This window comes from Leptonychotes weddellii, chromosome 1 (assembly GCF_054177405.1).
Source record: "Leptonychotes weddellii isolate Sample4059 chromosome 1, ASM5417740v2, whole genome shotgun sequence".
Lineage (NCBI taxonomy): Eukaryota > Metazoa > Chordata > Mammalia > Carnivora > Phocidae > Leptonychotes > Leptonychotes weddellii.
Genome location: NC_138369.1, coordinates 73,397,650 through 73,423,090, shown reverse-complemented (window position 1 = coordinate 73,423,090; position 25,441 = coordinate 73,397,650). Strand labels below are relative to the sequence as shown.

Sequence of the window (25,441 nt, the reverse complement as noted above, 5' to 3'; positions counted from 1 at the left end):
CGCATCCTCGCCAACATCTGTCGTTTCCTGACTTGTTAATTTTAGCCATTCTGACTGGTGTGAGGTGGTATCTCATTGAGGTTTTGATTTGGATTTCCCTGATGCCGAGTGATGTTGAGCACTTTTTCATGTGTCTGTTGACCATTTAGATGTTTTCTTTGCAGAAATGTTCATTCATGTCTTCTGCCCATTTCTTGATCAGATTATTTGTTCTCTGGGTGTGTATCATGTATTTTTAAATTGTTATTTTATTTTTATGGCTGTTTGGTTTTCATTTAAGTTTATTTGTGATAGGAAGCAGGAAACTTAATGGAAGCTCCACTACATCCCATTCTTTGCAGTTGTAGTAACATGCTTAGTTACTTTAATTATATCATCCTGGAAAATTGACACTCAGTTATTAATTTTTACAAAACATGATACTTAATCTGTCAGCTTTACATTTTATTTTTGGTCATTAAGCTTTAAGCTCCTCCAAAAAGAAACTCTTTAAAATATTTAGGCTATAAAGTATTTTGAAATAATAATTTGAAAGTTATGTGAAACCAGTATCTACCAGTATAAAAAATCTTAGCTGCTTAGATTTTCAAGAGATGACATGGAAAGAAACAACCAATTTCCAAAATGTAGTTCTTAACATAAAAAAACAAATCATATACTTTTGGGTGGCCAGGCCAATTTTTAAAATTTAATATTACAGCTATAAATGGAAAGACTAAATGACTTATGCAGTCCCCACCGTGGACGCATGGCCCCGTTCTTTGTTCACATGGCCTGTCTTCCATTCCCTTAGACCAGGATGGGACTAAACTCTCATAGAAATCACCTGAGTATGGGTTTTCCATTTGTCCTTTCTCTGCTGCTGCACCACCAGCTAGTCATCTCCTTAATTCTCAAGTTCAGTACCACCAAGGAATTCGAGCAGATTTTCTTCTTGGTTAACATTCCTGAAGAAAAATAATTCACATCTTTTCCCTGGAAACAGAAACTAGGGGTCACAGAGTCAGGGCAACCTAATTGTAGGTTCTTTGGCACAGGGTAGCCAGGGCTCAAAGACAGTCCTTTTGGCAAAAGAGCGGTCACAGCGGGCCCAGCCAGGTCTGTGCATGAGACACGACCATTCACTGCTTTCTGGCTCATTTACCCCAGGCTTTGGTCCATGTTCCTGTGCACTTCATTGGGTTTGCGTAATATATGCTCACAGCCTTCAACTTTTAATGCCTTTATACACACCATGTATTTTGACTGTTAAATAAAATAGCCCATTGCAATTGTATAGCGTGTCACCCTTTTCAAAGGACAATTTACCTAGTTAGTATTGGTTTTCAAGTGAAGTTTCCTAAAACTTACAAAGATTTCCATTTCTTTGGCCAGAATTACCTGTTACCTCTGGTTTACTTGGGTGGCAACATCCTGGTAGAATCAAGGAATCCTGTTTCCTTCCACTACCTTCATAGTTGCCCCCAAATGTTATAAATGTTAGCCAGGCCACGCTTTCTTTGAGGCTCTTATAATGCCATTTAGTGTAAATCAGACAAGGAAATGGGACATTACTTGTAGGAAAAATACAAGATACTGTGAACAGCTACACATGGCTCTAAAATATACAGATTTATGAGTAAATGTGTTCATTTGGTATGTGAAATGAACACATTTGTGTTGGTAGAGTATTTGGAAGGTACTAGAAACCTACAGGGAAATACAACTTGTTCCTGAAAGAAGAAAAACGATCCCACTTCTTTCTCCTTGTTATTATCGGCCTGGCTTCTATTTTTGAACCCAAAGATTGTTTTCATGGTGGGACTTCTTGTCACTAAGCCGCGGTAGCGATGCATGCAAGAGCCTGCAACCCTCTCACTTCTCTCCAGTGCCTGTCTGGGAGCTCTCTCTAAGTCCACTCGCGATGCTCAGGCCACAGAAGCTAAGAGCCATGTTTTGTAAGCACATTAGAACTCTTTTGTCTTAAATCTGCAATTTCGAAACCTCCAAATAATGATTTTGCAGATGGTCACAAAAGAACTTTTCTCAGGATCAACAAAATTCTAATTATTTTCAGAAGCATATATATATATATTTTTTTACCTATACTTCATCGATGAGAGGTACTTGTGTTTTAGAGCTAAAAAGCCCTGTCTTTCAGCCCCTAATGCCCCAGGTGAGTAAAGAATTTGCACAGAAAGCCGTCTTGGTGTGCATCTTCCCACGGTGCTGGCAGGGCTGTGTGTGGGGACAGCCCTCCGTGGTGTCTGCTGAGGGAAGGACAGCTGCAGTGCTCTGTTCTTTTTACTTTCTCAGGAGAAGCTGGTTTGGGTGGTTCTGCATCTTCTTACCCTTTTAAGAATCCTAAAGGCTTCACTTCAGCTAAAAGCCCGCTGTGAGAGCTGCTTCTAAACACTGCGCCTATGTGAATGAACAGTCCCTCCCCAGAGCCGAGGGGCTTTCACTCTAAAATACCGGTAATGTACACGGGCAGATAAAAGGCACACTGCTAATTGGTAAAGGAGGAACCTGCAAATATATCGGGTATTTACTTTGTGTAATCGCCTGTCAGTTTGGTTAACAGTGTAGTTAATAAGAAGGCAGGATGTAGAGCTAAGCTGTGTAGGCTAACACAAGAATAGCTAGCAGAAGTGGCTAGGTCCGGTTTCTAAGCAAAGGCATAGGAGGCACTGGCGTCCTGAGGCCCCGCCTGCACGCGCGCCGGGGTGCGGCTGAGCTGCGTGCCGGCTGCTGGTGCGCCCTGCGTCCCCAGTCCGTCCGCTACACGCCTGCTGGGGAGAGGAGTTAAGCAGATAGCCTCTCCTGAATCAGAGTCAGGGTTCTTCCTGCTTCATTTAGAACACGAAGGCTAGCCGGGATCAAGAGCCGGAAATGATCAAGGGCTCCCTGTCCACCTTGATATGTAGCTTTCCTATAGAATTGCTTGCAATTGTACAGTAGCTTCAAGGGTAATCAGCGCTACCGTAGCGCGTATTTATTACCTGCTCATTTTCTATCCAGTCCCTTAAGTGAAAACACAGAATGGACTTACTCAGGTTTTCAAACATTTAAATTTGTCTGATTTTTTTTATTTTTCGATTACTTTGTAAGATGAAACAATCCAGGGCTCCTGGGTGGCTCAGTCGTTAAGCGTCTGCCTTCGGCTCAGGTCATGATCCCAGGGTCCTGGGATGGAGCCCCGCATCGGGCTCCCCGCTCCGCGGGAAGCCTGCTTCTCCCTCTCCCACTCCCCTTGCTTGTGTTCCCTCTCTCGCTGTCTCTCTCTGTCAAATAAATAAATAAAATCTTAAAAAAAAAAAAAGATTAAAAAAAGAAACAATCCAGTTTTAAATTATCAGTTGTAATTTATTCTGTAAAATTTGGCATTATAATACATAGATCTTATACGCCTCCTAAATCTCCCATGCATAGGGTCTGTTTCCTAGTACAAAAATCCTACTTGGAGAGTGATCCTACAGAGTTTATTTGGCCTTGACTTAACAAGCAGCAGTTGTTACATATTCTCACATCATCATTTCAATGCTGTTGCCCTATTTGCTGTACTGATGCCTCTAAACTCAGCCATTGTATTCCAGAATAAAACTATAAATATTTCTTTAGGAAAGAGTTGTCAGTTGATAATATAGGCACTAGTTCCCTTACCTCTCTTTGTTCCCCATACTTCTAGAAATCTAGTTTTTTACAGAACGATCAGTAACGGGTTTAAGGAATGGGCTTACAGATTTAAGCAGTGGGTTTTAGTAGAGCTCAACACTGCATATAGTCAAATGACCTACACATGGTGGGTAATCAATAAATGTTATTCTCTGACCGATTGCCCACCCAGGGCTCTTCCCAGTGCCAGTTAACACCCCGTCTCCACCCCCTCAAACTCTAATTGAAGAAAAGGAGTTTTAAAACAAAAACAACTTGGCTTCCTTGTGGGGATTGGGGTGGGGGTAAGAGAGGTGCTAACTTAGTATCAAAAGTTTGGCTCATTAGATTTTCACCAGCTACTTTAAATCTCACTCTGCTCTTCAGACAGAATGGTATAACTTATGGATGGAGAAGAGGTATCTTAATAAGTGAAAGACTTTTTCATTGGGCTCATGTTTCTTTGCTGAAAATAATTTGGAAAATAGGGAGAAAGTTACTTAACATCTAACCCAGACAAGTTCTTTATACTCAATGTTGATAAAAAGAACCAAAAAGATCTCCTGTGACATGTTAGAGTAGATTTTCTGATAATTTAATATGAAGGGAATAATGCAATTTGCATCTAATATAGATTTCCTTGTTATATATGGGCTGACCCAATTCAAATGCATAATCTCATTAGCTGTCCCTCTGTATTCCCTTAGAACTGGGTCAGTGCCTGTGCATTAGTCCTTACAGTGCTCTACCTCATGGCATAATTATTGGATATGCATAACCGTAGCATGAGCTCATATTAAGGGTTGGGACTCTTGATTAGAAATAAGGCATGGTAGTTGGAAAACCATGGGGCACTGGGCTCAGACAAACCAGTGTTCAAATCCTTCTTTCCAATTCCTTGGGAAAGTGCCTTAGCCTCTCTCCAACTTTCCTGTGTAATATATGTAAAGCACCTGGCCAGTTGCCTTTTGCTTCCCTCAGTTGTGTGCCCTTAGTCCTTGCCCTGGGCTTTGCACATCACAGGGGAGCAGTGAAAGGTACAGTCGTGTTATATGGGCCAAGGTCAGAATCCTTTGATTTCCTTAAATAAAATCAACATATGCTTTAAATCAGTGGACTAGCAGGTGTTTTCAAAGATCCATCTATAAGTTATTTATATAAAAAACTTTTTAAAGAAACCATTATGTTATGCAGCAAGCCAAATAATGAAATATATAACAGTGGGACTGATAGTCTTGGTTGCTTTTTAAAGTTTCGGGTTATATATATATATTTTTTCTTTTTGTCGGGTTTTGTATTTTCAACATAATTTTTCCAGTTTTCAACTTCTCACCTTTTTTGCATGCATTTTTTAAAGAATTTCATTAATAATATATTTTGTACTTCCCTATGGACTTTTATTGGACTACTGGTATTTCAAGAGGGGAGAGAGAAGAGGGAGTCGTGTCATCTCACTTTTTAGTAAACATGTAAAATATGAGCTTTTTAGACACAGCCATGTATTCAGCTACCCTCATTTCTTTAAATGTTTCCATTTCTTCCTTGTCAGTATCATTTTTTTTTTTAAATCATTTTAACTGTGTTTCTTCTTCCTTGAGTCCTCAGTCCTCAGGGCAGCCTATCCTTTTACTGCCTCTGGCCCTGGGTTCGTCTTTCCTGCAGAAAGCTGCTTAAAATTTAGGGTAGCTGTTTGTCTAAGCTCAGCGCTCGCTCAGAGACCGCACAGTTGTTTATCTCGTTTACAGAGGACTTCTCCCCCAGCACTTCTCTTGTGTGTCTTCTCTCTCCTGAATTCCAGTCATGAACTCTATCTGCCATACCTCAGTGATGCTTATAAGGCTAGAGTACCTCCTGATGAACAGAATAGAATCATTATGAGTATTCATGACCCATCCTGAACTCCAGATCTTGCCAAAGTCCAGTATTAAATCTTAACAGAAAAGCTAGCACATCAAGGTCTCACCGCTCAGGCTTCAGCTGGCCATGTTCTAAGAAGTGGGTCTGAGTCATCACAGCGCTCTCCAGGGGGGTCTCCCAGATGTGGCCAGGGAAAAGGTGTGTGTGTGTGTGTGTGTGTGTGTGTGTGTGTGTGTGTGTCCATGCATGCATGCAATTAAATGCTTGCAAAAAAACCTGTGTTTTAGAACAAGATTGCTACCTACTCATGGTTATTTTTTTTTGTTTATTTTTAGGGGTATTTTGTCTTTTTGTTTTGTTTGTTTGTTGCAGTATGCTAAGCCAAGCACATCTCAGCAGAAGTCAGAACTAGATATAGGGGATGCAGCCTGCTGTCTGAGCCAGGTCGCCAGCATTGTGGTGGAGGGGGTTTAGTTAATCAAGTTGGGATGTTCTCAAATACCATCACTAGTGAAAGAGAAGTTGGAGAAAAGGGGAGTGGTTAGTGTGGTAGTTTTCTAAGCGATGTAATGAATTTTACCATTTTTTCTTGAAACCAGTTATGTTGTTAAGCCTTTAGCAAGACAGGAATTAGAACCATCATTCCTGTTCAGTGAGGGGAGAAAAAAAAGAAGAAAAAAGACTAAATTGGCAGCTTTTACTGTATTTATCATATGTGTCAGCTTTTGTTTACTGTTTAGGGATACTAAGAAATAAAGTTGCTGTCAATCACAGTATAAAGAGTTGCTTTGAAATGGTATTGCATAGAAAGGGAGTTAGAAATTGGAATGCCCAACTGAACAGTACCTGTGCACTGAGGAACACAGGAAATGTCTATAAAGATTATGACTGCTCCACATTATTTGTAGCAGCAAATGCTTTTGAAACAACCCAGTGTCCATCAGCGGGGACTAGTTAAATAAATGCTGGTTCATCTACTCAAGGAGTCCATGTAAGCTGTTAAAAAAAAAAAAAAAAAAGAGTGAGGATGAGCTCTCCACGCTGACATGGAGTGATCTCCATCCACTATGTACCAAGGTACAGAACACTGTACTTCTGAACAGTGTACAGAAAACAAAAATCCAAGTACAGAAATTTCTTGTGCAAGAAAGGGAAGATCATGGATATACGTACATAGTTGCTTATATATTTTTTAAAGATTTTATTTATTTATTTGTCAGAGAGAGAGAGAGAGCACAAGCAGGGAGAGCAGCAGGCAGAGGGAGAAGCAGGCTCACCTCTGAGCAAGGAGCCCGATGTGAGACTCTATTCCTGGACCCTGGGATCATGACCTGAGCCGAAGGCGACCCTTACCAACAAAGCCACCCAGGCATTCCCCACAGTTGCTTAGATTTTTCAAGGAGAAACAATACAGGAGAAAGTTAATTAAAAACTACAAAAAATGTATAGGGGGAGGGAGGGATCAGGGTGCAAGATACCAGGAGGAAGCAAGACCTACCTAAGCACACTTTGAGATGAGGTTCGGCTTTGGAATCATGTAAAGCTTTGACATAATCATAAAACAGATTAAATCCAAAAAAGCACAGGTCATGGAAAATCTTAATTCCTAATCATATCAACATTGTCTTCTAAGGTCAGTCACAATAATTCTTTTCTCCACTGACCTTAGAAGACAATATTCTTACTGTACATTCTTAATAAGATGCTCTCTGAGGACCCTCCCCCCAAATGCAGATTTTAAATTAGATTCAGCAGTCTTACTATTAATAGCTAGCTTGATGTGGTTAGGAATTAAGATTTTCCACCTAAGAGATACAAAATAAGCATAAAATCTTAAAAAATATGTAAAAACCTTGTACACTTAAATTTGAATTAGAAGTATTAGCAGGGCACCTGGGGTGGTACAGTGGACTGTTGGTTTTAACTCCGGTCATGATCTCAGGGTCCTCGGATTGAGTCCTGCATTGGGCTCCACACTCAGCAGGGATTCTGCTTAAGAGATTCTCTCTCTCTCCCTTTGTTCCTCCCGCCTGCACTCATGCTCAAGCACGTGCACTCTCCCTCTCTCTCAAATAAATAAATAAATCTTAAAAAAAAAAAATAGAAGTATTAGCAAGATCTTATTCCCTTTAAAAAAAAAAAAAGTGTCGGGGCGCCTGGGTGGCTCAGTTGGTTAAGCGACTGCCTTTGGCTCAGGTCATGATCCTGGAGTCCCAGGATTGAGTCCCGCATCGGGCTCCCTGCTCGGCAGGGAGTCTGCTTCTCCCTCTGACCCTCCCCCCTCTCATGCTCTCTCTATCTCATTCTCTCTCTCAAATAAATAAATAAAATCTTTAAAAAAAAAAAAAGTGTCTGATATCTGTCCAATGAAAAGGCCTAAAACACAATGAAAACTCAGTAAAAATGGGCACTGCTAACACCCAGATTGTGATCTTTAAATATCATTCTCCACAAAAAAACCCACAGGTCCTTAGAGAAATGCCTGGCTCCAGGGCCGAGGTGGAAAATGTACTTGGTAAGTCTAGAACACCTTGTGCCAAAAGGCTGATTAGTCATTTCAAAAGGACATAGGAACCAGTCTGAAGGGTTCCCATTGGCCAGAGGTGGCATCATTGACTGCAGTTTAATATATAAAATTCCATGAGTTGTCACGGTATTAAAACCGCAAAAGAGGGGTGCCTGAGTGGCTCAGTCATTAAGCATCTGCCTTCGGCTCAGGTCATGATCCCAGGTCCTGGGATCGAGCCCGGCATCTGGCTCCCTGCTCCACGGGAAGCCTGCTTCTCCCTCTCCCACTCCCCCTGCTTGTGTGCCTTCTCTCGCTGTGTCTCCCTCTGTCAAATAAATAAATAAAATCTTTAAAAAATAAATAAATGATGTAATGTATGGTGATTAACATAACATAATTAAAAATAAATAAATAAAAATAAAACAGCAAATGAACCATCATACTACTCCTGCATTATTGCACTGTTGTTGCATAGGGTGCTTCTTTGAGACTATTTTGAATGGCAATAGGGAATATACATTTGATTATGTAAATTATGTTCAAGAGTCATAATGGAAATGCAGAGTTAGAGTTCAGGGTCTCTGTCCCGGTCCGCGCCCCTTCGCCGTAGGCTTGCTGTCTGACCTCAGACTGACTCTCTGTGTGACAGGAAGTATAGCAGCGCTGAAGTCTGCCTTCTGAGGTTCCAAAGACCTGGGTTCTAATCCCAGCTCTTCCTTTTGCTTCCTCCACAGCCGTCCATCTCTCATGCTTGCCAAGCCTCAGATTCCTCCTCTCTAAAATAAGAATGGGAATGATTATATGTGCCCTGTTCGCCCTTCAAAGACCATGAGGAATGATAGCTGACCTCTAAGATGCCTTCTGCCTTGCTGGGACCATGAATTGTCAGGGTTCCCCGTCAGTTATTACATTCTTAAAGAGGCACATTTCTGAAATTCCCCTGGAGACTGGAATTCTTTGAGCTATATGTAGAAACAGAAGTGTTGCCCGGTCATTAGCCCAGGTTGGACGTGGAAGTAAACTGCTTTGTTTCTTGCAGCCATGGAATTCCATGAGCACTTACACAGCATCGGCACCAAGGAAGGTTTGAAGGAACGAAAGCTACAAAAAGCAGTGGAGAGCTTTACCTGGAATATCACCATCTTAAAGGTACGTGGCCAAGCTGGTTCTGATGCCGGTGATGCTGCATCAGCCTTTCGCAGCACGTTTCCCCCATGTGGTAGAACAGGTCTTGCCTTGTGCGCTGTCAGACAGGCCAGCGCCGTCCCAGCTGTCCCAGGAGAACTCGGCCCTCAGCAGAGCCCGCGGGCACGGTCGCTGGGCTGCGTGGCTTGGAGAGAGCACAGGGGACTCCTGGGGTTGGCACATTGTGGATTCTGACAGCAGGGAGAGGACCTTGGCTTCTCTCCTTGAAGCACTGTCAAGTTTATAAATGCCAGTTGCTGTCTGTGAAATAGGCAGTGTGATTATAGAGGGATGATTGAGAATTTAGATTCTAATTACTCAAATGTCATTTAACACTTTCAAGTATAATCACAGCCTTAATATTAATATGATCCCAGGACAAAAATAGGAAAGAATTGTGCGGGACATAATTAAAACCCATATGTAAAGGAATTGCCATTGGAAAGAAATTTTCCTTCAAGGAAGAAACTGTTTGTCTTCCTCCCTCTCTCCCTCCCTCTCCCTTCCTTCCTTCCTTCCTTCCTCAGCATGGCTATTTTTTAAATGTTTATTATTTTTTATTATAAAAGTAATACATTCTTGTTGAAACTGTCAAAATAGAAATAAGCAAAGATGAACATGGTCCCACTGTTCAGAGGCAATTACCACTGGCCTTTGGCCATACATTCTCCCTGCCTTTTTCTCTGTGCTATGTATCATGTGACATGATTTTTAAAATAATGCTATGTATGTACCTTGAAACCTTTTTGTCTCAGTGGTCTTTACTTTTCTTCTTTTCCATGTTTGGGAACTTGAATAATCATAACACAGAAACATTATTTCACTCTGGATCTTGGACAGCTAAATCTTAAAATTACTCTCTGGTATTCACCCTCCAAACTTTCTGCTCCCTTGAAGTCAAAACAGTAAAGACGTTATCACAGCTTCCTCTTTTAATTTCCTTGTTCCTCCTCAAATTAAAAGATCCATCCCTGCAGCAGACAACAGTTTTCTGATTTGATTTAATAAAAAGTCAACCTTCCAAAGCGAACCAACTTGCATTTTCTCACGTTAAACCTCTACTTGTTTTTATAATTAAAATCATTTTCTTGACTTCTTAAAACACTTCCCTTCCTTCACATGTGCTTTCTTTTGTAATCTTTCAATTTTCTGCTTAGAAGTTAACTTTGATAGTTTGCAATTCAGTAAACAGCAGATAGAAGAATTTACAAGGAAAAGGAATGTGGCTTTATAACTTGCTGACTCATTCCCACCCGGAGGTGGGGGTACACAACAAATTTCCTGCAAATCTCAGGGGAAAAGTAGCACAGTAGTTTAAGCCCTGTGACAGAACAAATGCTCATTTTGCTTTCATTTTATTATAGGCAAAACCACACTTACAGACCAAACTTTCACTTGTCAACTATCCTTGCTACTCCTTTGTGGTCTAGGAAGCAGAAGCCTGGGCATCACCTGGGAGCTTGTTCAAAATGCAGACTCCCAAGCCCCACCCCAGATCTACTGAATCAGAATCTGCATTTTTACAAGCTCCCAGGGGATTCTCATGCACATTAAAGTCTGAGACACACTTGGCTAAGAGCCACCGAAAATGGGAGCCTGGTGCACACATTAATGAAAAACAGCTGACATAAAGTAATATACCGGATTTTAGAAATAAGTAATTGAACCAAATAGCTACCCTGAGAAAACCTATTTTCTTTTGAATTATGTCCAGGAGAGAGAATTAACACCTCAGACTTATGTTCATACGGAAACTGATGTATAGGACAGGGTAAAGGATCTTTTTAGAATTTCCAGCATATTTGCTCTAGATGGTGTTTGAGTATGGTAGAAGCTGAGCAAGGAATGGGAAAGAACTGGAAAGAGCTGTGTGTCACTTTCATATAATGGAAGGGCTTTTTCCACTCCTGGGTGTTTCACCAGTTTTGACTTTGTTTAGGAGAATCAATGACCCCTTGGACGTGAATTTGGGTCTGAGTTGAGCTACTAGTCTTTTCCTGGCAGGAGGGAATCGGATCATTTGGATTCCTATGACTACTTGTTCTTTGTGGTTAGTTTGGAGAGCGCGTGGTGGGCAATAGGCAGCCGTGCCCTCATGGTAGACACAGAGGCTAGGGGAAGGTTTCAGATGACACTGGGTATGGAGAGAAAAGGGGAAGGAGGACAGGGAGACATGTCCAGGGAGCCCTGGAAATGTGAGGCCAGACAGGAATTTCCTACGGTGCTTAGAAATGCAGTTTCCTGAGCCCCACCTCAGAATCTGGGTCAGAATCTCTAGGGGTAGAACGTAGGAATCTGCTTGTTTAACAAGTTCCTTGGGGGATTCTGAGGTACCCTAAAAAGTGGAGTACCTCTGCCCTAGAATGAAATCAAAAGTATGTTCCTCCACTCATTTGAACAGTAAAGGAGGCAGGGTGACCAGTCATCCCGGGACATAGGGCTTCCCATGTGAAAATCAGGACAGTCCTGGGCAAACCAGGAGATGATTGGTCACCCGGCATGGAGGCCTCCTGCCATAAATTCCTTTCATCTATGGAAATGCTTCCCAGTTTTTATGAATTTTTGCTTGCTTTGTTTAGTTTTGCAATTTTAAGAATTGCTTTAAAATACAGAAATGAACAAAGAAGAAATGTCAGCTGTGAATACCACATCCAGAGTTATCTACAGTTGATACGTTGGCATATTTACTTCCAGACATTTTTTATTTTGAATAAAAATCATTCGTTTGTTTTTGTAAATGCATCTTCATTATAAGGAGACTTTTTTAATGTAGAAAAGATTTAAAAGTTTTAAAATGACTTCAAATCCTCTGAGAAATAACTCTTATTAAATGTACGTGACCTTATTTTAGGAACCATTTTAGATTTATATGGATGGATGGATGGATGGATAGATGGACGGATGGATGGATGGATGGATGGATGGAGATACATTTTATTGATTCTGAATCATACTTCTTTTTTCTATTTTTCACATCTTTGAAATTGGCCTGTGTCTTATAGTCCATGGCATCTGTGCACTATACCGTAGTTCAGTTGGCAGTGATTTTCTTTCTTGATGGTACCTCTGACAAGAACTGGTGTCTCAGATATTATGAAATAAGGTACGCCAGTAGACAGAATCCTACTAGAATTACTCTTCTTAATTTTTTTAAAAAGTACTAAATTTTCCTTAATTTAACAGAAGAAAAGTAAACCATAAAGAAGCTAAAAGAATCTCTTTACAGGAAATAAAGATCTCTCACTGTAAAGATTGTTCAGCAATTCATTTAGCTTCTTTCATTTAGCATAATGCTTTGGATATTCATCCAGTTTGAGGTGTGTTTCAGCAATCCGTTCCTTTTTATTGATGAACAGTATTCTGTTTGCTGGCTGTGTGACTCTTTGTTCATACACTCCCTAGTTGCTGGGCGTTTGGGTTGTTTTCAGTTTCTAGCTATTGTGAATAAAGCTGTAGCGAGCATTCCCATGCAGGTCTTTGTGTAGACATGTGCTTATTTTCTTGGATGAATACCTATGCGTGCAGTTGCTGGGTCATATGGTTAAGTGTATGTCAGACTTTATAAGAAATTGCCAAACCACTTTCCAAACTGGCCCATGTAGTATTCCCCCCAGCAGTGTTAGGAGAGTTCTGATTATTCCACATCCATGACAACACTTGCTATTGTCAGTTTAGTCAGTCTAGGAAAGGTATAGAGGTAGAGCATCTTTTTGTTTGGATTTTTTTTTTTTTTTTTAGCTTTTTAAACGAATTATGATGGGCCTTAGTCTGGTTTTCTTCATGTTTCTTCTGCTTAGGGTTTATTGAGATTCTTCTACATGTGGATTTATAGTTTCCATCAAATTTGGAAAATTTTTAGCCAGTTTTCTTTAAATCTTTTTTCCTGTCTTACTGTTTCTCTCCTTCTTCTGTAACTCCATTTATACATATATACTGCTTGATATCTTCCCAGAAGTGACAGACCCACTACTCATTTCTTTTTAGGTCTTTCTTTCTTTTTTAATAGTTTCTGTTAGTTCTGCATCTTCAAGCAATATTGCTGTATCACCTGAACTGTCTACTCTGCCATTAATCCTGCCCAGCTTCCCATTTCTCTTGTCTTCATGTTCACCATAGCCTTTATCTTCTTGGACGTAGATATTTACAGTGATTGTTTAAGAGGCCCATCACTCTGCCCCGCACATCCTAGCCACCTTGCCTCCCTGAACTCTGAACTCTGTCTCCTCAGCTCAGTGGGGCTGCTGGGCTCTGCTTGGGCTCTGCTTGGGCTCTGCCTTCCCACACCACAGCCTGGAACCCCTGCAAATAGGGAGCCAGACCCCTGTTTGCATCTCTTCCCTCGGGGCTCACTGTGTTGTTGCACTGTCTGAACATCATTATTTAATATATCATGTCCAGTCTTCTCCTTGTGTGTCAGCCCTGTTCTTCACTTGTCTTGTGTCACTTTTTCATCCCACCCTCTGTCCCATCATCTGTTCTGCTCCATCAAACAGAAGTAAAAGAGAAGGACACTCAGTTTGTATCTTTCCAATTTGACTGGCTCTTAGAATTCTCAGGATTTTTATGAACTGCCACTGTGAATTCTGTGAGTTTTAGAAGTTTATTAAATTGTGTCATACCCTTTTGTTTGTTTGCTGCTTGTGTTTGTGTGTATGTGTGTGTGTTTGCCAATTTTACTTTTTGCTCATTTCATCGGGAATGTGGGAAGGAAATTCTGTTAATACATCTTCCACCCACCAGCTTAATCAAGATGTTCCTCTCCCTTTATTTTCCATTTGCTAAAATACTGAACTGGTGATCATTTTTATTATTTCTATTTATTACCATTCCCAAAATGGTAGAATCTCATGGTAGAAGAGCCCTGTTTTAATTGGTCCCTTTTGGTGATAAGAAGCCGAACTCCTGCAGGCTAGCTTGCAGAGGAGAGGTGAGCGATGCTTGCTCATGGAAGGGATCACGAGAGGACAGGGAGCCCTGAGACCAGAAGCTGGGTCTGGCCTCACGGGAGTGAAGAGCAGTCAGGAAGCCCAGCAGCACCTGGGGCAGCTCTTGTCTGGGGGCCCGTGGTCATCTCTCTGTCCTTCTCCCTCTGCCAACAGCTCCTCCTGCTCACTCGTGGTTTCTTCTGCTGTGTGACTTGGTCTGGTCTTGCTTTGGCCCTGACTATACCTTAGAAGTTTCTGTTCCAAGTCCTCAATCTACTTGTATTTCCTAGTTCAAGTTCCAAAGAGAGGAAATCTGATCAGCTCGCCTGTCCTTTCATTTCACATCCAGACCAGCGATCCTAAAGTTATAAGCCTCCTCTTGTATTAAGTTCTCCTTGGATCAGGTTCTCTACCTGCTTCAATCCACTGTGCCCAGAAAGGCCCTGTCACAAAATACAAAATACAGCCATCTTGACTGGCTATCTCAGTTCTCTGTTGCTGTGTAACAAACCATGCCAAAGCTAGTGATTCTGTGGGCTAGCTGAGCTCAGCTGGGTGGTTTTTCTGCTCCCTCTGGAGTTGACCAGATCATCTGTGAGGCTTGGTTCAGCCGGGAGGTCAGCTGGGCCTGGAATATCCAAGAAGGCTCCACTCCCATGGCTGGCATCTCACCAGGGATGGCTGGAATGTCCAGGTCTCTCTCTTCTCTCTCTCTCTCTTCTCTCTACGCAGTCTGTCTTCATTCAGTAGTCTAGCCCCAGCTTCCTTATATGGCTGTGAGATTCCAAGCTGCCTGGCTTGTCAGACCACTTCCTCCATGTTTAACTGACCAAAGCCAATCAAGGCCGCCCTCCGAGTCAAGGGAGGGGAAGTGGACTCCACCTGTTAGTGGGTGGGGCGGCACGCCTGGGCGGGGATGGAAGCAGTTATGGGCAGCCGTCCTTGCAGGTAGCGTCCTGCAGTGGCAGAACCTGCAAATGAAGCATTTTGCCTTAGAGGGGTGGAGGCTTGGCCACACAACACCGTGGGGTCATCACATCCACCTTCCTGCTGCTTCCACTAGATTGCCAGCCTCCCACCGTCCTGCAGTTTTCGTTACGTTCCGCCGTACAGTAGATAGAATTGACCTCTCTGTAACTTCACTTCTTCGCACTGGTTACAGTAATACCCTCAAAGCAGCCCAGAATTATTCTGTTCCCTCTTTCTCAGCATCCCTTTATACCTTTGAGAAGTATCATTATCTTCTCTTCGACCTACCCAGTCCAGGTCAGACATGCTCAGCTATGCAGATTCCAGGATGCAATGGCATCTGGTCCCCTCCCCGGTGGGTCCCTTGGTCTTGTAATGGCTCTAGTTTGTCAGTGTCCTTCATAAGATGGGGTGGCCAGAATTATCCTCATACTTTGGATACACGGTGCACTAACCACCCCAGTGTAGGACTCGTCAGTATGATTTTGTTCATAGTCTGAAAATTATCTTATTGTTAATACAGGCCAAAATTATGCTGGATTTTCTAGCACCTGTGTCATTTCCTAAACTCAAATGAAGCTTATTACAATCCAAGATGTTTTCCACATGAATTGCTGCCAGGCCAGCTCTCCCTGCTCTCTGCCGCCCCACCCTCAGGAGCAAGACTGAAAACTAAACCATGAAAGCAATTAGAGATTTGTTCTCTTTAGGAACATGAGGCTTCTGCCAAAAATTAATAATTAAACCAGACGGTCTTTGCACCTGGTAAGACATTCATCTTGATTTTGTTTTTACCTGAGGTGCAGTACTTACCTTGAAGACCTGAAGACTAACCTTTGTTTCTTTTCCGAAAATTATTGTGATGGTCTTTGTGCAACTCTTTTTCTTTATTGATGGTAACATCCTTTAGTTATGTTACGTATTATAGGAGATGTTTTATGTTGCCTGTTTTGCTGAAAATCTATAATTGGCTGAAAGCCATTCCTCTATTTAGCCTGTGAAGACTCTTCAGCATGCCTCAGAAAATCAGACTACAGTAGTGTTTGTCATTAGGCGGGCTGTACTTTCTGGCCCATTTAAAACACAATAAAACCTCAGACATTGGATCCCACTAATGTGGAATTTGTGATCTTTCAGCTAATGTTTGATTATGCAAAAGTTGTGCTTAAAAGATTAACGGTGCGAAGGAAGTGCTTGTGCATGCTGTTTTTACTAGTGTTTTCAGGAGCTTCCATGCTCATGATCCTGGCCCTGCTCATCCCTCAACATCCCCTCACTCTCTCTACACGTCAGGCACACCACCCTCCCCTCTGGTCCTGGTCCCGCTGCCTGGAACCCTCTCTTGACCTCCTGTCTCTGTGCTTCAGTCCTGGCTCACTTCCACTGTCTGGAGCCTCCAGTAACCCTCACTCCAGCTCTGCCACCGGAGCCACTGGCCACCGGGCCTGTGTCAAGCGAGGTCCTCTCCCAGGGCAGGGGGCTGGCGCTCACCACCAGTGTGAAATTTAGCCCTCCCCGTGGCCATTCCCATTATCAGAGGGAGATGTCACCCCAGTTGGAGCTCAGAAAGCTTTCTAGTATAGAAATCATGCTACTAAGCCATGGCTAAGCCCCAAAGGCATCATTTATTGGAGTCATGGAGTCACGTGTGGAAGGCAGCATCCTCCACAGCCCCCTGGCCTGCTGAAATCCTTTCTTGCCCGTCTGTCGGAGCCCAACTCAGACACCACACCTCCTCCACGGTGCTGCCTGGGAGCTCCTGGGAGCCCCCCACCCTCCATCTTTGTTGAGTGAAACGTAAACTTGTTTCTGAGGTGAGAGACATCCATTCTGAATTTAAATTGCATCTTATATTTAGAAATTTAAATTAAACTTTGTATAAACCTTTGAGCACCACCATTGTGAAATTGAGGAACAGCTATCAAGGTGATGAAATAGCCAAAATATTGGCAGGGGCGAGGGGATCGAGGTGCAAGGGGGGGTCTCGGGGCCCACCCACCTGCCTGCGTGATCCAGACACTGCATCAAAAAACTGGCACGTCTCTTTGGATTAAGGGAGAAACCAAGGGTTAGGAGCCATGTTTCCAGAGCTATTCTCACACTCTCAGAGCCCCTCATCCACCTGGCCAGCACCCGGAAGCCCTTTGGGGGGTCCGCAGCAGAGTCTTCCTCTGCAGAGAGATGAGGTTATAGACAGTTCACATTCCCCTCCCTTCCAACATGCGAATGAACGTCATGGAAGCTAGAAGGACAGAAAAAATCATGAAACACTTAAAATGAATTCAGTGTCCTATAGAGAAGCACGTGCCACTCTGCTCTGTTGCTCTAACTTTAGGGGACTGATGATCAGGGGATCTTTTTTCAAGTGTAAGGCTTCCTGAGACTTCAGTGAGAAGAAGGCCTTCTGTAACTCGCATCAACATGCCGCAGCCTTCGCCGGCCGCACAGGCCTCTCGGGGAGCTGTCAGAGTATAGTGAGGCAGCTTAGAACCAGGAGCCAAGATCCCCCCAGCCCCACCGTTGTGGTGTTCACTCCCTCCTCATTCAACAACTATGGAGGGAAACCTGTATTTCTGTGCTCGTGTTTAAACCCAGAAAGAGTGGATTGTCTGCACCGTTGGTGATATACGGAGGACATTAGAGAGGGTGGTAGACGTCCCACTTGGCTTGCTTGAAAGCGTCACATGTCACATGTGGGGCTCAGCTCTATCGTTTGGGCCCAGTGGTTGAGTTAATCCAAAAAGAAAACAGAACACACAGAGAAGAAGTTGTGTGTGTTTAAGTGTAATTTGCTGTGTAGACTCTGCCTTGTGCAAAGCCCTTAATCTCTCTAAACTCTGTTTGCTCATCTGTAAAAGTGGGGATAGGAAGAGTACCTCTGGCAGAATTGAGAGACTCTCATGAGATAATCTTTGTGAAGGGCTTAATACAGTGCCTGGCACACAGCAGTCATGTTTCCTGGTCATGAGATTGTGTTAGGGTTTTGCAGTTTCGATTCCCTGGTTTGGGTTGCAGAAGATGCTCCGGTGAGAGGCGGCAGCAGCACTCTAGACCCCCATGCAGTCTTCAAAGAGTGATGATGAGGGAGGGGACGGGAGGCCTCTTGAAGACTTGCAGGGTGACAGGAAAAATAAGGGCACATGCATTACAAATTGCTGAGGAAGGGCCCAGCTTGCGGGTTGGTGCTAGGCTCATGCGGGGTGGCAGTCTATCTTCCTGCTGGGCCTTGGTGCTCTCTAGGTGTCTGCCCCCTGTCTCTTTGTCCCAGAGTTGGCTTCGTCTCTTGAGGGAGCAGAAGGTGTCAGTGAGGGTACCTAGAAGCTGCTGTGTTCCTCTCTGTGTTCCTGAGTGGATAAGGAAGCAGGAAGGAGGCAGCCTAGTCCATTACCATCCAAGGGAACCTTCTCGGGTTGGGCAGTTTAGCCCCAGAACAACCCAAAAGTCAGTGTGGGCCCCGGACATGCTGAGGTCAAACCAGATACTGATAACTTACGTTCTTATTTGCATTAAATTAAAAAGTATTTGACTACTTTTATGCCTCCTTCAGACTCCCAAAATGGTACGAGTGTCCTCTTTTTTCTCTTCCTTCCCACTGCTTGTAATTTGGAAGAAACGTGTCTGCTAACTCCCAGGAGCAGCAGGTGGCCATCTTTGCCCACTCCAGCTCTCAGCCACGTGGCCATTGCATGGTTTGGTGGCAGAGGTCGGGGGTAGTCTTTGTGGCCATTCTGGTTCACTCACCTCAGTAGGAAGGCAACTTTGGTCTTCTCTAATAGATAGTTGGATAGAAAAAGCTTTGAAAAAAAAATAACTGAACTATAGAATCCCTGTTGTTTTAGCTCTAAGCCTAAATAAAAGCAGTGAATTGTGATTGTTAATTTTAGATTCAAAAACTATGCAGCACTAACAGATGTGCCTGGAAGTATTTTTAACATATATTCAAAGCTAGGACACGTTTTGTGGTCAGAAGGAAAGTTTGGTGATTGGCCGAGTGTTGAGGATGGCTGGGACGCTGGCTCTGGTGTCTGGTATCTGCCGTCGTCATTCCTTTCCCAGCTGCTCCAGCCTCCGACCTGATCTCAGGCAGCCACCGGCAGGGCCAGAAGGAACACGGGGCAGACTCTCAGCAAGAGCCGCTGGGATCCAGCCCTGCCCTTAGCTCTGTCTTTTAAAGATTATGTTCTGAGTCTAAGTAGGAACCTTAAATATTTTGACCTAAGGTTGTTATAACTCTTTGATGATGAAAACCAAATAGAATAAATTATGAAATTCAAAACAGAATGTGTGAAACCAAATAGGGTTTGAGTTTCTCAACTGGAAACATTGCGAAGCCAGTTTCGTAGGAGTCTTCAGATACCCTGTGTCAGTGGGTGGCAGTGTTTTAAATAGCCTTTGCTCTTTCGAAGTCTTCTGAAGCAATGAGATGTGAACACTGCTACAGCAAACACCATCATCACCTCTTTCGGAATTGTTCTTTACTCCCGCTGGATGCCGCAATCCCGAGATATGTCAGACATGCAGTTTTAGATGCACAGAACAAAATATAAGTAATGTGGATAAAGCTCAGCAGCTCCCCAGCCCAGGTTTAGGGCCTGTAGGGGGTCCTTTGTGTCTCTGGGCTAGCGGCTGAACGCCTTGTCTGTCCAAGATATGGTAGTGACCTGTCTGAACTTGGGAAACAGAAGATTCAACCAGATAAAGAATTCTGTTATTACCACATTGATTATCCTATACCATCTGGGGATTTTTGTATTTAAAGGCTCCATTGTCCTGTGGCAGATCTGTATAGGCTGACATGGAAAGATTGCCAAGGCATGATTTTTGGTGAACAAAAAGAAAACTGAAGAATCTGATAGTTTGCTTGATTCCGTTTCTGTAAAACTAAAATAAAATACCTATTCATAATATATATAAATGCAGAGGAAAATGTGCAGCATGTCTTTGGGAGGCAGCTGTGAAGGTGAAAGAGGTGACTTTCACATTTTACTCTCATTATATTCACTCAGGCTGTTTCTTGAGCCCATGTCCTATGCCTGGTGCGGTTCTGGGCCTGAAGCGGGGAGGGCTCAACAGTGGTCTGAAGACATAAAAACCCCTGTTCTCATGGAGCTCACATTTAATGGGAGAGACAGACAGTAAACAGCAACAGAGAACGTTACACGGTGGTACGCATTTGGAGAAAGCAAGGCCAGGAAGGGACAAGGAGGGCTGTGAGCAACAAGTGATGGTCTTCATTTTGGAAAGGTGGTCAGGGAGGCAAGGCCTAAAGGAGGTGAGAGAGCAAACTGTGTGCCTTTCTGGGCAAGGGCCTGCCCTGCACAGGGAATGCTGAGTGAACCACCTTGAGGCTGGGCCAGAGAGAATCTTGTGTGTCTGAGGAGCACTTCAGGGCCCAGCGTCACAGTGGCTGAGCGAACAAGGTGGGGCAATCAAGGGGGTGAGGACAGCTCAGGGGCAGGACATATAGGGCTGTGGTAAAGGACTCTGACTCTCACTGAGTTATATGAGGAGTCACAAAAGGGTGGGGGAGATGTGTTCTGACTACATGTAATTGTATCTCTCTGGTTGTCATGTTGAGAAAAGAAAAGCAGGGTGGCCAGTTGGAAGGGCACTGTCATAAACTCAGAGAAAGGTGATGGTGGTTCAGGCTGCAGTGGTGGCAAAATGAGGGTGGGAAGAATTGCCGAGAACCTGTATATGTGTATGTATGTATTGATGATGGAGGCAGTGGAGGCTGCTGACAAGTGGGGTGAGAGATGCAGGAAAAGGAGAGGACTCAAAGATGGTACCGGGGCCTTTGGTCTAAGTCACTGCGAGAACTGAGTTGTCTTAACCTAAGAGGAGCTGGTTAGAGAAACTGGTAGGATATCTGGAACTCAGTTTTGGACATGTGAAGTCTAAGAGGACATTCCAAGTAAGCATTTTGAATGTAGACCCACTAATTTTTATTAATAAAAATATGAGAGCAGAAATCAATGAAATTGAACTCAGGAAATTGTTAGAGAAAATCAACAGGACTAATAGCTGGCTCTTTGAAAATATCATTAAAATCAGTGAGTCTCTAGCCAAGCTAACTAGGAAGGAAAAACAAAAAGAGGACACAAATTACTAATATCAGAAATGAAAGAAGGGACATCACTACAGATCCCATGGGTATTAAAAGGACAATAAAATAATCTGATGAAAATTCTATTCCCACAAATTTGATAACTTAGATGAAATGGACCAATTTCTTGAAAGGCACAATCTACCAAAACTCACACAGGAAGAAATAGAATTTGAATAGACCTATTTCTATTAAAGAAGTTGAATGAACAATTATAACCCTTTTTTTAAAGATTTTATTTATTTATTTGACAGAGAGAGAGAGGGAGAGCACAAGCAGGGAGAGCAGCAGGCAGAGGGAGCAGGAGAAGCAGACTCCCCACTGAGCAAGGAGCCCAACGCAGGACTCGATCCCAGAAACCTGGGATCAAGACCCGAGCCGAAGGCAGATGCCCAGCTGACTGAGCCACCCAGGCACGCCTTATTATAACCTTTTAAAACAGAAAGCACCAGTTCACATGGGTTGACTGGTGAATTCTAGCAAACATTTAAGGACGAAATCATACCAGTTTTTTCTTACAATCTCTTCCAGAAAATAGAGGCAGAGGAAATACTTTCTGATACCTTCTATGTGGCCAGCATTATCCTAATACCAAAACCAGACAAAGACATTACAAGAAAAGAAAACTACAGATCAGTATCTCTTATGAACATAGATGTAGAAATTCTCAAGAAAATATTAAAAAGTTGAATCCAGCAATGTATAAGAAGAATTATACACTATGTCCAGAGATTTATACCAGGTATGAAGGGTTGGTATAACAATTGAAAATCAGTTCATGTAATCCATCACATCAACAGGCTAAAGAAGAAAAATCACATGATCATCTGAATAGATGGAAAAAAAGCATTTGACAAAATCCAATGCCCATTCATGATTTAAAACAAAACAAAACAAAACAAAAACCTCTCAGCAAACTAGAAGTAGAGAAGAACTTCCTCAACTTGATAAAGAACATCTAAAAAACACCTATAACTAACATCATACTTGTGAGACCTCAAACCTTTCCCACTAAGATCTGGAACAAGGCAAGAATATCCCCTGACTCCACTGTTTTTCAATGGTGTACTAGAAGTCCTAGCGAATGCAATAAGACAAGAAAGAGAAATAAAAGGTGTACATTGGGAAGGAAGAAGTGAAACTGTCTTTGTTCACAGATGACATGATTGTCTATGTAGAAATTCCAAAAGAATTGACAAAAAACTCCTGGAACTAATAAACAATTATAGCAATGTTGCAAGATACAAGGTTAGTGTATAGAAGTCCATCACTTTTCCTAGATAATAACAATGAACAAGAGTAATTTGACATTAAAAACGTAACGCCAGTTATATTAGAACCTCCAAAAATGAAACACTTAGGTATAAATCTAACAAAATACGTACAAGGTCTATATGAGGAAAACTACAAAACTCTGAGGAAATATATCAAAGAAGAAATGAAAAAATGGAGAGACATCTCCTATTCATGGTTAAGAAGACTCAATATTTTTAAAATGTCATTTCTTTCCAACTTGAGCTATAGATTCAACACAATCCCAATCAAAGTTCCATCAGGTTATTTTGTGGATGTTGACAGGTTGATTCTAAAGTTTATATGGAGATGCAAAAGACCCAGAATAACCAACATAGTATTAAAGGAGAGGAACAAAGTCAGAGGACTGACACTACTTTGAGATTTACTATAAGGCTCCAGAAATCAAGACAGTGTGATATTGGTGAAAGAATAGATAATTAGATCAGTAGAGCAGAATAGAGAGCTCAGAAATAGACCCACATAAATGCAGTCAACTGATTTTTGACTGAGGGGCAAAGGCAATACAATGGAACAAAGATATTCTTTTAAACAGTGGTGCTGAAACCACTAAACATCCACATGCAAAAAAAAAATATATATATATATACACACACATACAGACTTACACCTGCACAAAAATTAAGTTAAAACAGATTATAGACATAAATGTAAAATGGAAACTTATTATAAAGCTCCTGGAAGATAACATAGGAGAAAACTTAGATGACCTTGGGTACAGTGATGACTTTTTAAATCTAACACCAACAGCACAATCCATAAATGAAAGAATTCATAAGACCAGACTTTATTAAAATTAAAAATCTCTGCTCTGCAAAAGACAACAGAACAAAAAGACAAGCCACAGACCGGGAGAAAATACTTGTAAAAGACACATCTGATGAACAGCTGTTGCCCAGAATATACAAAGAACTCTTAAAATTCAACAATAAGAAAATGAACAATCTGATTTAAAAATGGACAAAAGACCTGAGCAGACACTTTACCAAAGCAGATATGCAGATGGCAAGTAGGTATGTGAAAAGTTGTTCAGTGTTAAATATTAGAAAACTGTGAATTAAAACAAAATGAGACATCAAGGTTTGCTTATTAGAATGACCAAAATCTAAAACACTGACAGTACCAAATGCTGGTGAGGATGTGGAGCAGCAGGAACCCTCATTCACTGCTGGTGGGATGCAAAATGGCCCAGCCCTGGTGGAAGACAGTATGGCAGTGTCTTACAAAACTAAACATACTGTATGATACATCAGTCACACTCCTTTCGGTATCTACCAAAATGAATCAAAGACTTACGCCACGCAAAATTCTGCACATGGATGCTTATAGCAGCTGTATTCATAATTGCCAAAACTTGGTCATAACTGAGATGTCCTTCAGTAGGTGAATGGGCAAATAACCTGTGGTACATCCAGCATTAAAAACAAATGAGCTATCAAGCCATAAAAGACATGGAGGAAAGTTAAATGCATAATAATACTAAGGGAAAGAAGTCCATCTGAAAAGGCTACATGCTATATGACATTCTGGAAAAGGCGAAACTATTGAGTTAGTAAAAAGATCAGTGGTTGCCAGGGATTCGGGGGAAGGGAGGGATGAGTAGGTGGAGCACAGAGGATTTTGAGGGCAGTGAAACCTACTCTGTGTGATACTGTAATGGGTGGATACAGGTCATTAGACATTTGTCCAAACCTGTAGAATGTACACCACCAGGAGTGAGCCGTAATGTAAACTACGGACTTTGAGTGATAACAATGTGCAGTGTAGGCTCATCGGTTACAACAAACGGACATACCACGGTGGGGCAGGGTGTCAGTCGTGGAGGCCGTTGTGCCTGTTGTGGGGATGGGGGCATGTGGGCTGCCTCTGTACTTACTGCTCGCTTCTGCTGTGAATCTAGAACTGCTCTAAAAAATAAAGTTATTAATTTTAAAAAGCAATGTTTGGAACTTCAAAGCACAAATGGAGTATCTAGTTACAATCTATTATCCATAAATGTATGTAGCAATCCCACATGTGAGGGCAAATACACTCTTTTAACAAGAAATTGTATTTTAGGCACAATATGCTATATTATATGCAAAGACCTTACTGCTTGTAATATCTCAGTATATGAATCCAGTGACTAGTAAGAATGAATAAAAAATGAAGTTCCTTCAATTAAACTAAGCAGTGGAACATCTATTTATAGTTACTAATTAAAGATCTTTGTAAAGCAGGAAAATCATGAACAGTAAGTGGTAAACAGCAAACCATTCTGTGGATTCTGGCCTCCGAGTAGCTTAAAATTACATTGCAATTTGGTCTCACCAGAGACTGAGATTTGATTATAGTCCAGCTGCTGCCAAGCTAATTCCTTACCTGTTACCCTTGGCAGCTGACCCCCAGCTTTTGTTGTATGGGAGTACTTTAATGGAGATGCACATTGGGAGTCAGTTAAAAAAAAAAAACAGAAAGGGAGGAAGAAGGGATAGTACCAAGAATGTAAGTATGACAAAGAAAAAGCCAAACTATGGAAGGATGATAAAGAGAATAATAGAATAAATTTAGAGCCTGAGGGGAGGAAAAAAAAATAGCAAACAAGAAAAATAAGAAGAGAAGGTAATAGAATAAGTAGAAAGACTATTAATGGAAGGCGATTAAAGGTAGGAAGGAAAAACAACAAAAGACCAAAGTAGGAAAGTTGGAATTTCCAGTGGAGCACCACATCATTTCTCCTAACCAGTAATCTTAATGATTGGCTGATAATATGGGCAGTTTCAACCCCCAGGGATATTTGACAACATCCGCAGACATTTGGGTTGTCACAGCTGAGGGTGTGCTACTGGTCTCTAGTGGATAAAAGCCAGGGACGCTGCTAACCAGCCTAAGATGCACAAGACAGTTCCCCCCCCCCCCCCCCCCCCAGCAAAAGAATGCTCTGGTCAAAATGTCAAGAGTGAT

The 25,441-nt window shown here is 42.2% G+C and overlaps 1 protein-coding gene across 2 annotated transcripts in view; it reads left to right on the top strand.

Annotated features, from left to right (window-relative positions):
- Positions 1–25,441, top strand: part of PLCL2 (phospholipase C like 2) — a 173,759-nt gene that overhangs the window by 146,708 nt on the left and 1,610 nt on the right. For both annotated transcript variants that reach the window (XM_081825979.1, XM_081825986.1), the window contains exon 5: positions 9,039–9,148. In XM_081825979.1, coding sequence (XP_081682105.1) covers positions 9,039–9,148 — 110 coding nt within the window. The remainder of the gene's footprint in view (positions 1–9,038; positions 9,149–25,441) is intronic.